This window comes from Etheostoma cragini, chromosome 11 (genome assembly GCF_013103735.1).
Source record: "Etheostoma cragini isolate CJK2018 chromosome 11, CSU_Ecrag_1.0, whole genome shotgun sequence".
Taxonomy (NCBI): Eukaryota; Metazoa; Chordata; class Actinopteri; order Perciformes; family Percidae; genus Etheostoma; species Etheostoma cragini.
Genome location: NC_048417.1, coordinates 7,055,493 through 7,070,579, shown reverse-complemented (window position 1 = coordinate 7,070,579; position 15,087 = coordinate 7,055,493). Strand labels below are relative to the sequence as shown.

Below are 15,087 nucleotides of genomic sequence, written 5' to 3'. Positions count from 1 at the left end.
GAACCATTAACATTCCTGACTTAAGCCACATGATCTGGCATAGATCATTTCAATCCATCACATTCAAAGGATCTTAATCATTGACCAATAAAGCGCTGTTAAATTAAAAATTCTTTTTCAAAACTGCATCAAGGAATCTGTCTTAAGTTCTACATCCACAGCCCAACTGTTTCACAACTACTAATAATACAACCCCTCAAGATGTTTTTCACAAGTCCAAAGCACCTTTGCTTCTGAAACAAACCCAGGTAAGAGTCTGGCCTCAAATACTTTCATTTTTAATGGAAATTAATACATGATACATGTTAAGCGATGTTGTAATAGTGTAATTATGTTTTGTTATTGCAGTGATTTAGTTTGATAGCAACTTTTGTTTGTAGTTTATGAAGCAAGAACAATTTTGTGGTAATTGGTAGGTTTTAAAAGTTATACCTATAATGTATTGAAAGCTAAAGGGCCATGTTGCTAACGTTCAACCTTAACTGTATTGTTTTAGAATATTTAAAAAGCTAACAAAAATCTCCACTGACATGAAATGTGCTTTGCTCTAATAACTTGTTGCTGTTAAGAGCTAAAGTTAAGCTAGTTTATCATATCAACAACAACATGGTTTTAAAATTGCTCTTCAATGTATGAACTATAGTCATTTGGACCTAATATTATTAATCCATCATGATACTCATCATAATTTGTGCACATTAGAGACTGTGGTGTTATCTTCCCTTGCAGTGATTACACCAATGGAAGAAGAACACATTAATTAATGGGACAAGATGAACCCTTTGAAGCAGGTACATACTGAAAATGCTTTCAGAACATGTTTCATCATCATGGTCATAGCACAACATGTGCACCCGGCATGCATTAGTAAATAATATGTATTCCCACTTAAGACTTTATCTTATCAATTAATCAATCATTTACAGCATACATAACCTCTAAATAATGTTCCTTAAATATTATGTGAATGGTTGAACACCATGTTCCCATGTTTGGCATCTGTACCTTGTCACAAGTTTTATAGATTTTACTGGGAAAACACAGCTACGCTAAGCCAAAACCTTTTGTATATGGCATCAAAAGTAAAAAAAAAAAATGTTTTGATTGCAAGCCATGAATGCAAGTGTAGTATTAGTACATATTTAGTTTTTTTTCCATGTAGCATTTCATCCTACACCCCATGACTACATATACTTGCTTAGACATTTACAATGTCAAAACGCTGATTGATCCAATAAAGCCATTAACTGTTCTCGAATGGGTCACATGTGGTTTTTGTACTGGAGACATGGGAGGTGTCAAGGTTTTTTTGATACCAATGTTGGGCTAAAAAGTGATGTGTGGCCATCACATTGACTTCTGTTTGAATGAGCTTGGATCTTGGTGGGGCATTGCCAAGGTGCTGATCCGTTTAAAAAATGTGCAAAGAATGTTGAAAAAGATACAAAAAGAAAAGTCTTCAAACTTATCACCACCACTTAACAGAAATGCAAACCAAAATTTAACTTTTATTTTATTTTGTTTTCCCTACATTTTTATCAGAGCGTATTTTAAGTTCGCTCAATCAAATAATTCAGTCAATAATGAGTCTGATTTGGCAATGAGTCTTACATATGCTTGTTCTTTTACAGGCTTGTACTATTGGTGAGACGGGGTCAATTGAAGGAGAGAGGCGCTTGATTGAAGAGAGAAGTTCGAGCAATGCTCTTAGGTTGACTTCTAACCTTGACAGTACAAGAAATGACGAGGGTACTCCAAGAGTAAAAGGAAACATCCAACAAGATTTGGATTGTACAAAAGACGGTGAAAAAATGCCAAGCGGCCTTTTCGGTATTAACACTGAGCAAGACAGGCTGACAGGGGACGATGACAAAACGGAACAAAGGGGTGCTGACGCGCAAAGGTCCCTTGGAGAAGCTATTTACTTAAGTGATGAGGCAGAGCAAATGATGGCAGGTCAGTCAGATGGTACAGATCAAGTTCTCTCTGAGTCGGGCACAAAGGAGATTCCTGAAAGGCAATCACGGCGCAGCAAGAAAACTGTAGAGAACAAACAACCAACACGATGCAGCTCAAGGACCTGTAAGAAAGTGTTTGAAACAATACCTAGCACAGTGGATGATGAGAGAAAAGAGACAGGGAAAAAGCACTTCTGTTTATATTGCAAAATGGCTTTTACCCAACTTGCAAAGCACTTGGAAAAGAAACATTCAGAGGAAATAGATGTTGCCCATGCAATACACTTTCCTAAAGGTTCCAAAGTTAGACAGTCTTTGCTTGACCAAATTCGCAATAAAGGAGATTATGAACATAATTGCCATGTTCTCAAAAGTGGTGAAGGGGAAATTGTGACCAAAAAACAGGTTAAAAATCCTAGCATATCAGTTCGTGACTTCCTGCCTTGCCAGCACTGTTTTGCTTTTTATCGCAAAACCGATTTGTGGAGACATGAGCGGTCGTGTAAGGCCAAAAAAGGAGATCAGAAACTGTCCGATGGGACAAAAAGAAGTAGAGTCCACAGTGCTGCCTCCCGGCTGCTTCCAATGTCAGAGTTCTTAACAGGAGGCTGTGAGGAAATTATTCACATCATGCATCAAGATGACATCTCAAGGCACATCAGAAATGACCCACTTATTTGTAAATTTGGCAATGCCTTGTCTGCTAAGTATGACCATGACAAGTCCCAGTTTGCTTATATTGCACAAAAGATGAGGGAACTGGGCAGATTCGTGGTGGCTGTAAATGAGCTTGACAGGAGCGTGAAGTACTTGCATGAAATATGTCTACCATCCAAATTTGAATTGGCCATTGAAGGGGCCAAAAAAGCTAGTGGTTTTGACCCCAGTTCCAGTAAGTTTAAAACCGTTTCCCTTGTCACAAAGATTGGCTACTCTTTGAAACGAGCTGCGGAAATAGCTTTTGGGGAAAGTCGCATGACAGAGGACAGGGAAACTGAAAGTGAAGTGAAAAAGTTCATACAACTTCTTGATACAAAATGGAGTGAGTGTTTTTCTCGCAGAGCACTTGCATTATCGCTAAAGCAAGAAGTCAAGAAAGTGGAAGTAGACAAATCAACTGTGACAGAAGATTTGATAAAACTCCACAAGTTTATCTCAGGGGAAGAAGAGGAAGCTAGGCAGGATTTGAAAGAAAGTCCTAATTTGTCAACATGGAAAAAGCTCAGTGAGGCCACTCTGGCAGATGTGTGTCTGTTTAACAGAGGAAGGGTAGGAAATATTGGTAGAATGCTCTTGCAAACTTACACTTGTAAAAAGAGTAGGGGAACATTTATGCCCTCAGCAGATCAAATAAGGAAAAGCACAAAATTGGAGCTTGACCTTGGTAGCCGTTTCACCAGGTTAGAACTAGAAGGTCAGTACGGAAGGAACATGCTGGTTATGCTAACGGAAAGGATGGTTTTGTCAATTGACTTACTCGTTGAAAGTCGAGAACAGGCGGGTGTGTCAAAAACAAACCCATACCTGTTTGCACGGACTGAAGGTCCATCCTTCATCAGAGGATTGGATTGTTTCCGAAGGTCTGCAATGGAATGTGGAGTTAAAAACCCAGATGCACTCTTATCCTCATCATTAAGAGAGCAAATTGCCAGCTGCTGGCAGCTAATGAGCCTCAGTGAAGGTGAAGTAGATCAAGTGGCCAAGCTTTTAGGAAAGAGCAGCGAGGAGTGTTACAGCCTCTCAAAAAATGCATCACAGCTGGAGGAAGTGAGCAAACAACTTCTCAAGATGGATCGAACACTGCCATCAGATTTACCCAGCACTGCAAGTGATGGTGAGTAACTTTTTTTTCTCCTTAAGATCCTTTTGCATGAATGTGTTCTTTAATTACAAAGTGCTTTCAATGTGTAGCCAACGTTTGACAGAAATCTCCACTCTAAGATCACATAGTTGCTCTGGAACTTTGAACTTTATCACCCATCTTCATCAGGATATTAAGTTTTCTCAGTTCAAACTTCAATTTTTCTAATTCCTTTTCAGGACTTGACAAAACAGTCTCCACTCATGGTCTACTTAGTTGTTTGTTCTGAAGCTTTAGACAAGTCAAGCTTTCTTTGAAACAGCAGCTGATGCAACAAATCTTGCTTTTTCAAGAATGAACTGTCAAGCTCTGAAGTTAACATATTATAGTTTTAATTTGAGAGAATACAGCATTCTTATTTCACTTATATAACCATGATACACTCTTTATCTTTTTAGGAACTGTGCAGAAGGTCGCTTTAAAGAGAAGACCTTGGAATGAGAGGGAGCAGGCTGCAGTGAAGCATTACTTGAGTGAATTTTTCACAGGGTTGAAGGTTCCAGGTAAAAAGGAGTGCAATGCTTGCATAGCTGCTGAACCAGATCTTGGTGGAAGATCTTGGACAGATGTAAAAAACTATGTACACAACACTCTACAGACAATAAGAAGGAGAAATAACCAGCATCATGCCGAAGGAAATGTAAATGGGAGTCCATTGCATCCAAAAGCTGGAGTGCAAACCACAGAGAAAGATATAGAAGACTCAAACATCGTCTGTAGTCTGACAACAGTGCATCCAGATCACCTGAGAGAAAGTTCACATTGTTGTATGACAATGGCTTCAACCAACTTCCCCCAAGAGATGACTTCAACATATGCATCCTTGTGTTCTACTGGTACAAACATGATCCATGCAGGTCAACCGTTGATTTCTACCTTCACACCACTGAATGCAACGGATACACAAGTGGTTCCTACATTTACTCCACATAACACTACAAATGCACTTATGCCTCCTTCTTACACATCAGAGAACAACATAATTATGCCATTGTCTCCTTATACACAGAATGCCACAATTATGCCACCATCTTCTGTGTATATACCCCAGGACACAACGGGTTCAACAATGATTCCTAATTTTGCCACCTTTACTTCTCCAAGCACCTCAATGATTCCTACATTCACGCCATTGACTACAAGTGCACCAATGGTCCCTGAATTCTCAACACTAAATGACAGAAGTAGGCCTATCATTTCTTCATTCACACCTCTGAACCATTCAAGTGCACCAGCCTACCCCACAGGCTCATCCCCATGTAGGGCCCCTACAACTGCACAGGTTGTCCCAACAATCCATAGACCTAGTGTTCTTGACAGAACACCTCTTGTACAGGAAACTATGTCTGCTGCAGGAAAAGGAGTTACTCCAGCTGTCAAGCCTCAAAAGAGAAACAAGAGGTTGTGGAGTGAGGAGGAACAGGCTGCAGTGAGGCGTCAGTTTGGAGACTTGTGTAAACTGGTCAAAGTGCCAGGCAAAAAGGATTGTGATGCATGTTTAGCTGCTGAACCTGCCTTGAACACCAGAACATGGAGGGAAGTCAAATATTTTGTACATAACGCAATTCAGTCAATGAAAAGAAGAGGGCATGTTGTTGCCACCAAACAAAGTGGAGGTCAGGATCCAGAAACTCATAATAATCCAAACACGGATTGGGATGGTCCTGTTTATCTGTCCCTGTAAATATTTGTAATGGACTTCCAAAAAATAAGTGTTAAAATAAGTGATCTGGGAGATTTTATAGATGTGCGGGGTCCGTGCTTTGAACCTCACAATATATGGGGCTTAAGAATTAAGTGGCTGTGAATCTGTCAGTGAACCATGGTTTCAGTAGCCATGCGGATCTTGACAATTACAGACTGCCTTGCCATTCATTTTATCACACTTTTTGGAAAGGACTTGAAGTATCCGGAATCAAGTCCACCGGACCAAGCTATTGGCATACTGTCGCATGAATATACATGAAATTGGTAATACAAAGGACTATTGTATTGTAGCTTGGGCTCAGAAAAGGCTATTAATGGTTGTATATGGTTTGGTTGCATATACACATGTTTCACAGTCAAATATAGTATTTACATCTAAAGTACTCTAATTTAGATGTGATAATTTAGTAAATATGAACCTCATTTAGCTAGGATTTGTAACTTTCCACCAGTCATTGGCTTTGGCACCCAAAACTGCTTTCATAGTTTATTTAAAAAAATAAAAAGGTGAAAGGAATGGCTGAATTGTTTGGGACTCCCCAGCCAATGTGTGACCAGGGGTCTCATTTATAAACAAGGCATACGCACACAACGGGGCTGAAAATGTGCGTAAGACATTTCACACGCAAAGGTTGTGATTTATCAAAAACAAACTTGGCGGGAGAATGTGCTGTCCTCCGCGCAAACTCTGACCCATGCATACGCACATTTTGGAGACAATGGGAATTGGCGACACAGATGGTGAGGTGGTAATCTGATCTGATCAGACTGCAGAAAGTAAACGTGGGAATAATGATTACTCTTAATATTTTCAAGTATTGATCTCTCACACACGTTTTTTCTCTCCATATCATCCACAATATTGTGAAGATAAATCCAATAGTGTAATTTGCACTTGTACTGAGTTATATTTGTTCCATAAACACCTTCTAAAATCTTAAATCAAATTTTTTTTTCTTAATATTTAATCGACGCTGTCTCGCCGCCACATTGTCCGTTACAGAGCGCAGGAGGATGAAATGGCCCAACTCCATGGAATACATGATAGCATACCCTAGGCGAGGCAAGGCAAGGCAGCTTTATTTGTACAGCACATTTCAGCAACAGGGCAATTCAAAGTGCTTTACACAAAATCAGTTAAAAAAACTGTTAAAAAATAAAAACAGATAAAACACGTGAACCCTACCATTAGATAACTGCAGAAAACAGTGTAAATAACTAAAAGTCCGCCTTTAATACTGTGCATAAATAATCAAATGTCAAAGTCAGAAAACACATCCGTTAATATGAGTTCTTGCGCAATCATTACACCCAATGTCCTCGTTATCAGTCCGAACTTTAATACTGTTGGTGTTCCTGCATGAAGAAAAGTGTGTTTCCTATTAGGCTTTCATCTTCAAATTGTATCTGGGTGGGGGATATAGTTGATGCTGTGCTTTTGGCAAGATGTTAACAATCACAAATTGTTGTAACTAAAAATATTGCTGGGGGCCATTAACATACTTATCAGCATTCACAGGTGCTTTGCGTTGACTATTTATTGTTAAAAATGGGCGTGTACAGGGCAAAATAAGTGGCGGATTCAAGTACGCACACTTGTAAGTAATCTGAGATTCATAAAGGAAACATTGCTTACAGATGTGCGTGCGAACGGTTTTATAAATCTGAATTGTTTTTGGAGTACGCCATTTTTGGCTTTTGGGAGTACATACACTTTTAGTAAGGATCTAAGGTTTTATAAATGAGACCCCTGGATGTTTCCCATTAGCACTGAGCAAAGGTAGCCTCAGTCACTGTACATTTCCGAAAGGATTTTTGGTTTTTATTACTTAAAAACTTTCTGAGACACCTATCTATCTTTCTGCCTCTACTGTTTTCAGTAGCATTTTTATGATATTAATGGTGATGATCATGATCAAAAACCTTCCAACAAATCTTTGCATCCAGTCCCGCCAACATGATACTGTAGACGTGCATAGACTTGCTTTACATGATTCCCAAATGCCTGGTCCAAGTGTACTGTATTCTTGCTTTAGCCAGCCGCCTATATTGTAGATGGTGCCTGATAGCCTGCAGCAGTGATGGCATTCCTTCCTTGCTGATGTTAGACGGTTAGGAGCTCCGTGTGTATACCTCCTTAATTATGAAATACATTTTTTCTTTGAAAATTATGTTGATAAATGTTCATTATCTTCATTTAAGTTTTTGTCCATGTGTATCAACTAGCTGCCAAAAAGTATGGTTGTATTTTTGTATCACTATACAGCAACTCTGTATAACATTTAAGTACTTTATCATATTTGATATACTTTAATTTAAGGTAAACACACTACATTGCAAAATACTTTTTAAGATGTGGATGTTTGTGACATTTATACCCAGTTGCCAAGGTCTGATGGCCTTCTTTTGATTATTTGCTTGATTGTATTTTTTTCCTATGGATGTGATCACATCTAACACACAGCATAGTTACTGTGTGTTAGACTTTACTTGTAAAAAACAAAAACTGCTTACTATGCCATAGTAAGCAGATTTTGTTTTTTTACAAGTAAATCGTCATTCCAAAAGTTAATACATTTAAATATAGAAGTGGGTATAGAGTGGTATAATCTTGTGTACCAGACCCTAAACAGTAAATTAAAAAGTTGAATTCACTGTGGATGAGAAGGTCAAGATTTAACTTAATTCATAATGTCCCAAGCATTGTCACCTTTAACTGAAAAAGCAGTTTAGAAATTGCAACAAAAATTGCACACTTCATTTTAAGCAAACCCTAAAAATGAACTAAAGTTCTGATTAAGAGTTCCAGATAGCACTGCTGTTTGTCAACGATTTTGCGTTGTCGCCCTTTCATTTCAAATCCATTAGTGTCAGACATCAGAAAACCCATTTTATGGCCGCATTCAGAAAGCAACAAACAGGTCTCTTAATTCACTTTTAATGGAGGTTGTTGGGGGTTGCCAGAGGGACACACTAAAAAACGCAGCGGACCTGTGGCAAAAAGTTGAGGCCGACTCAACTTTTGAAAAACGCAACCCAACATCACGCTGCAGTAGTCAATCGTGTAAGCGGAAATCATATTGTGTGTGTGAAGAGCTATGGTTTAAGGCAGTGTAAGAATCCCATACAATTAAAAGGAAAAATCACTGCTCTTATATCTGCCACAAGAAAGTTTTTAAACAATGAGGGTAAAAACAACGAAACACAAGCACTGAGCTGCCCGGGAATTAGGGTTAATAGGGTAATGGCTCGACAACGAGCACTTGCTGTCTCATTTGTCTGCTCTCTCTCTGTCTCTCTCTCTCCCTCCCCCCCCTCCCCCTCCTGTGTAAAAACGCTCCCTTAAGTGAAGTGTAATTGTGAACAATAAGTTCTACTTGTGATGCACTTGAGGGCAAGAGAACACAGCAGGGCCACACACAAATGGGCCGTTTCATTGACACTCCCCCTGCCTCCCAACCCTGCGCCAATGCCGGATTGCTTTTTATTTTATTTAAATTTTTGTCTGAATGCACCGTAACTCATTCACACCAATGGCAAACTGTTTTTTTGTGAAGTTGCTTCCTTCAGAAGGGGTTATAAATGTGTTGAGTTTACTTTTTGTTTGGCAAATAAATCTCTTCAAGGTCTACAGGTCTGACACTATCTTCGCTGTTTGATGTTGCAAAGTAATGTTTCTTTTTCTCTGTGGATAACTTTCCTATATTGCTATTGTATAAGCAGTAGTATTACTCTTTATCCTGTTGTAATTATGTTCTTATCAAGTATTGTAAGTAACTTATAACTTCAGCTTGTACAATAAAATGCTTATTGAATTGAAATGTGAAGATTTTGGTGTAATGAAAAATACTTTGTTTTTGCAAGGTTTGATGTTAATGTTTTTACCTTTTTTTTTATCTGCTTTGTCAGACTTTTAGGTTTATGAAGTGCCAAAATACACTATATTTAGTAGATTTCAATTTGCAATTGTAGTATTGATTTTTAAGCCACATTCAACTAAAATATTAGCTACAGTAGAAAGGCAGTAAGTATTCTCACCTTTTTGACAAACAAACAAAAATCTCCACAGCTGACCAAGTAATGGTTGAGTCAATGTTAGTATTGATCTTCCATCACAAACATTAAGTTGTTCCTTTGTGCTATAGGGAAATATACAAATGTAAGATAGATAGATAGATAGATAGCTATAGTTAGGGGTTGCGCAGTGTTGACAGCACAGTCCCCTCACATTTTCCTGTAGACATAAACATGTGTCTGAATGGTTGAAGTGTCTGCCATGATAGACTGAAATGTCCAGGGTGTAAAAGGCCTCTGGCCCAATGTCAAATGAGATTGTCTCCTGCCCCCCAAAACACTGCAAAGGCTAGGCAAGTTTAGAAAAGGGGATTAAGGGGAGAACAATATTTTATTTGGATATTTGATATGTATGACAAACTGCATGAGGATTTTTCTGCTGAGGGACTTATGGAAAAATATTTAAATACAGACAGAATATTTAGGATTTTCGGGAACCATAAATCTTGTACAAAAGCTGATTGACAAACGCAAATTCTTCCTCGGATACGATAGTAAACTATGAGGTCTTCAAACAGTGAAGTGAGTTATAACTTCACTGCATTATGCATGTTGGCATGGTATTTTAACATCTGCAAGTGCTGAACTAAAGTTGTGCTTAATAGCTTAAGACAAAAATTTACATTTTGTATCTTACAAAAGTGTTATAGTTGATGTATACAAAATAATGATCTTGCTTGCATGTTGTTTGCTACTGTTGAGTTGTATGAAGAATGTTCTATCGCAGTAATTCAAAAACCCAGAATTTTTTAGGTTTAAGATTTAGTGCTTCTCTCTTTTCAGCATACAATACAAACTGCAAATCCACAGTAGATCAGTGAGAAGCTGCTTATTCTACCCCCTTCGTCTGTGACATTGTAGCTTTGTATCTGTCTGCCTGTCCGCAGGATGTCAGCGGTATGTCCCTGAGCATGCTGGCTGCAGCGGGGGGACAGGACGACATTCTCAGGTTGCTGATAAAGAAGGGGGTGAGGGTGAATGGACGACAGAAGAACGGCACCACAGCGCTGATGCATGCGGCTGAAAAGGTAACAGCCCCTCCCCCAAGATGAGGATTTTACTATGATGTTGTCCACTGTATTTCATATCTTCTCACACCTTTATATTTTTATTTTCATCCTCAGAATTTCTTGACAACTGTTGCTATACTGCTGGAGGCTGGCTCCTACGTCAACGCTCAGACGCTAAATGGGGAGACGGCACTGATGAGGGTAATGCTGTACTTCAAACACAATCCTCCGAAGCAGATTGTTAAATTAGCATTTTGGGAAAATGCTTATTTGCTTTCTTGCTGACAGTTAGATGAGGGGTGATAATGATGATGAGAATCAGTTTCACTCCCAGAGTAGTATAGAGAGTAGTAACAATCTTCTCATCTAACTCTTTTCAAGAAAGCAAGTAGTATTTCCTTAAATGTTTAACAATTCTTTTACTTGAGTAACATTTAATAATCCTTCAGGCTTCTTACCCTGAGTGTGGTAGGATTGATACATGGGACACACGTGTTGGTAAATGTTTTCCTGTTCTTCACATCAGGCATGCAAAAGAGGGAATGCTGACGTAGTGCGCCTCCTGCTGGAGTATGGAGCTGACTGCAACATTGTGTCCAAAAACAAGACCGCAGCCATGTACTTTGCCAAGCTCGGTAACAACTTGATGGTGTGCGACCTTATCAAGGACCACATCAGCATGTGAGTGCTTACCACAGCTCCCTCAACACTGACTACTAATGGGGAAGGGATGGAGTCTACAGATGGATTTGAGAGACCATGTGTGTTGGAGGAGAGACAAATACTTTATTGATGCCACACAGCACGTTATTGCAAATACAGACCATTAACAATAGAAGCATTTGGTTAAACAGCAGTTTAAAATTGACTTTTAGTGTGTGTTTGTGTTCTATCCAGCCTGTATTCTCATGCATCTTGCCTATAAACTCATTCGGACTGTTTTTCTCTCCTGTCCCTCAGACTGTCCAGTGTGGCGGAGGACTGCATTCGAGCATACTTTGAGTCTCGTCTGGTGCTGCTGGAGCCCGTCTTCCCTCTTGCCTGCCACAGGCTTTGTGAGGGACCAGACTTCTCCCTGGAGTTTGGCTTCAAGTCCCAGCCACAACCAGAGGGTAAACCACAATCTTTCAATTTGGAGATCATCCACTCTGTTACCAGTTGGTTTCATTTCAAAATAAACAACCTAGTCAGACTCTCTCTACCTTTTTTAACCTTCACTTCCCTTCCCACAACATCTCTGTCCCTCCCTCCTATTCTAGGCTCGGGCATCCTTCTCTTCATTTTTCACGCCAACTTCCTGAATGAAATCACAGCCAGACTCTGCGGACCCTGCAGCGTTCACGCCGTGGTGCTCAACGACAAGTTCCAGCTGCCCATCTTCCTGGTTTGTTCCCAACAAAAACAACATTTCGAATACACAGCACTTAGCTAAAAGCCATATATGCCAAGTGGTTTATTGAAACCAATAAAATAACTAGGCTGATAAAATACAAATGGGTAAAATAAAAGCTGCCGATCAAAAGTGGGAAACATTAAAAAAACGTTCTTAAATCCATAAGATTTTCTTTATATCAAACCCCATATTGATACTACTCACTGTGGTTATTTTTTCTCTAGTAGCTATTTACCCAGTAGCTATTTACCCTCATACCCTCATATTTAAACCTGCACAAGTGTTTCAAAGCAAACCAGTGTTGTATTAAATATTGGTCTCGGGACCACGTTTTGAAGATCTCGTCTCCGAATTGGCTGCATTTTTTTTACTCATTTTTATCTTGTTTTCTGACAAAGAGGACTTGGAATTTGATTTCAGGACCCCAACTGCGGAGAAATCACTAACTTACCTGTGCATTGTCTGTTTTTTAATATCATTACTGGGATTGGGTTTATAACTCCATACTTAAAATGCAAAAAATACCTTGATTCATTGTAATTTGTCACCCGTCCCAGTACCCCTTTCACACGCACTCCAAGAAAGGAACATGTGAGAAAAGAGAGGAGGCAATGGCTGCCTGGGAGGCGATGTCAGCCAAATCTTTGGTAATAAAATGTGGCCACCTGAACCATAAAGAGTTCACAGGCAAAACCACGTCCACGAGAAAACAATGCAAGGCTGACTGAGACGGCTATATAAGGCGTGTTAGTTCTAAAAACAACAGAAAAAAATAATATTATAAAAACAGTAACTATAATGTTTAAGAAAAGGGAAGACTTTAGCATTGAATAATTGTTTGATACGTTCTGTCCTGTTCCACATTTTTATCGTGTGTCATGCAGTGTGGTCTAAACACACTCTGGTCTTGGTCATGATGTGGTCTACAACACTGCAGGAAACTGTGTATGCATGTACGTCAGAGTTACTATAAGTTGTTGCTTATTTTTCCTTATTTTTTCATTTTTGTCTTCAAACATTCAGGATAGTCACTTCATCTACTCCTTCAGTCCGGTTCCAGGCATCAACAGACTCTTCATACGTCTGGCAGAGGCCCCAACAGCCAAGGTGACCCTAGTGCAGTAATATAACAGACCGTTTTAAACATGAAAGCTTCTGCTGCCAGTCAGGCCATCAAACAGACTAAAGGTGGTTTTCAGGGTTGAGCGTTATAGCGTTTAGCCTTTTTTAAAGAAAGAATAAATCCATTAGCCAACAGGTTTGTGGTAATAGTAATATCAAGATATTAATGTACTCTGTTTCCTTTGACAACTGTCCAAATGAGATAGCTACGGCAGAGGACCACTCTTGATCATAGAGAGGCCAGAAGACGTGCCTGTAGAGTAACTGAGGACAATTTAGTAAAATCACTGTGTGTACTGTGATGTATTTAAGTGGGTTTGATTTTTATTTTTTCTGTTTTCTCTCTGAAATGTAATAGACATGAATCCAAGCTGACCACATCTTCACAAAGGTCCTGTTAAGACAATATCGCTTTGTCAATAAAAAACAGCCTCCTCTTTCATTTCAATTAGACTGCTGCATTTTGCGAAAGAGTTAAACCTGTTTCAACACTATGCAATTCAAGAATACAGTGCATTGGCCAGAAAAGGGGTAGATTTGTTCCATTCACTTTGTAACATGAACAATGTACTTTAACTTTTTTTATCTTGCCATTGTAGAGAGAGGATTTATTTTTTCTGCTGTGGCAACTTTACGGAATTGTATAATCCTGTTTCACAGTATTATAAACGGTGGATTACTCAAAGAAGACTTTATGGATTTGTATTTCATCTTCTTTAACTGTACCTGTAGCAGAACGCCAACACAGCACCCTGCAAACTTTTGATCCTGGAGGTTTTTAGAGTCTCAAACTAATATCTTCAGTGTTTGGCTGGAGCATCACTTGAACGTTATATAGCTACCACAAATATGTGTGCCCTCTTTGTTCATGCTGCGTCTCAGACATTGTTAGGGTGTGAGTTTTACAGAAACCTTCCAGTGATAAGAGATGTCCTGAAAGAGAAAACTGCTGAGGAAACGTCATTGTTCCAGCCTGGAATGATATGTACTCAAAGCCTATTTTGGCTTAAACTGTTCAGTGATGATGGCATGATGTTAAAGCATGTAACTGGTACAATTGTGTTTCTTTCTTTCAAAACATCCCATGAAAAGACTAAAAAACAAGATTGTGTTAGTCCGTCACTCACTGTTTTCCAACATCTCTACTCTGCCGGTGGCCCCAAGAAGACATACATCTTTAAAAAGATCATGTTTTTTTTTTTTATCTTCAATCTTTAAAAACAGATTTCCCATTTTGTTGCCTCAGTTGTTATCAGAGGCTAATAAGGTCTACTATTATTGTAATGAAGCAGTTGTGAATCCTTTGACAGTGTGCTAATTGGTTCTTTTTGTTCATTTTTCCTCAGGTTAAACTCCTAATCTGTGCATACAGAGTCCAGCTGCAATGATCACGTCAAATGTCATGTCACGCCTGGCCAACACGGCAAAACACACAAAAAACAAACCTCCACACACATACACATACAGATCAGGAGTTGAAATTATCTGCCAAACTTATTGTCTTCTAAGAGAGGAAGAGCTTGTTGGGTCCTTGTCACCGGGAAGTGAAATTAAAAGCTGGCTTCCTCTGACGTCAGTGCAAATTCTCAAATGGATAACATCCGAGTCCTGTCCACACTACTACTTCTCTGCATCGGCGTACATGTGGAGCGCAAATCGGAGGATCTAGACCTTGTTGATTAAACCTCGAGCAGCCTGTTACCCCATTTGCTGGTCAAACCATCGCTACGCTGCTTCCAGGTGTAAGGAGGCAGTCAGAAAACTCCCTCCTCTTTCTCTGGAGTAACTTCCAAAACTGAAACCCTCCCTGGTTGTGCCTTTCTCAAAGTTCCACCTTCTGTCAGCGTGGATATGATATATGCGTGTGTTGTCTGTAGACCTAGCTAGGTTATATGTGTGTATAGCTTGACAAGGTTTTGGAGTGCATTCAAAGAACACAGAGTGGATTTTCCATCACTTTTA

At 39.3% G+C, this 15,087-nt stretch overlaps 2 protein-coding genes across 7 annotated transcripts in view; both read left to right on the top strand.

The window, feature by feature from the left end:
- ttf2 (transcription termination factor, RNA polymerase II) overlaps positions 1–2,609 on the top strand; it is a 27,950-nt gene extending 25,341 nt beyond the window's left edge. The window contains exon 24 of the mRNA XM_034886463.1: positions 2,599–2,609. The gene's annotated coding sequence lies outside the window, so the exon portion shown is untranslated. The remainder of the gene's footprint in view (positions 1–2,598) is intronic.
- The window catches only part of mphosph8 (M-phase phosphoprotein 8), a 24,853-nt gene extending 9,766 nt beyond the window's left edge, over positions 1–15,087 (top strand). For 4 of the 6 annotated variants that reach the window (XM_034886452.1, XM_034886453.1, XM_034886455.1 and 1 more), the window contains exons 8-9: positions 1,632–3,792; positions 4,218–5,710. In XM_034886452.1, coding sequence (XP_034742343.1) covers positions 1,632–3,792; positions 4,218–5,503 — 3,447 coding nt within the window. In that variant the 3' untranslated portion in view covers positions 5,504–5,710. Of the gene's footprint in view, positions 1–1,631; positions 3,793–4,217; positions 5,711–10,487; positions 10,629–10,724; positions 10,812–11,136; positions 11,292–11,570; positions 11,723–11,869; positions 11,995–13,026; positions 13,111–14,471 lie in introns of those variants that run through there. The other 2 variants (XM_034886457.1, XM_034886456.1) reach the window with 2 other exon arrangements.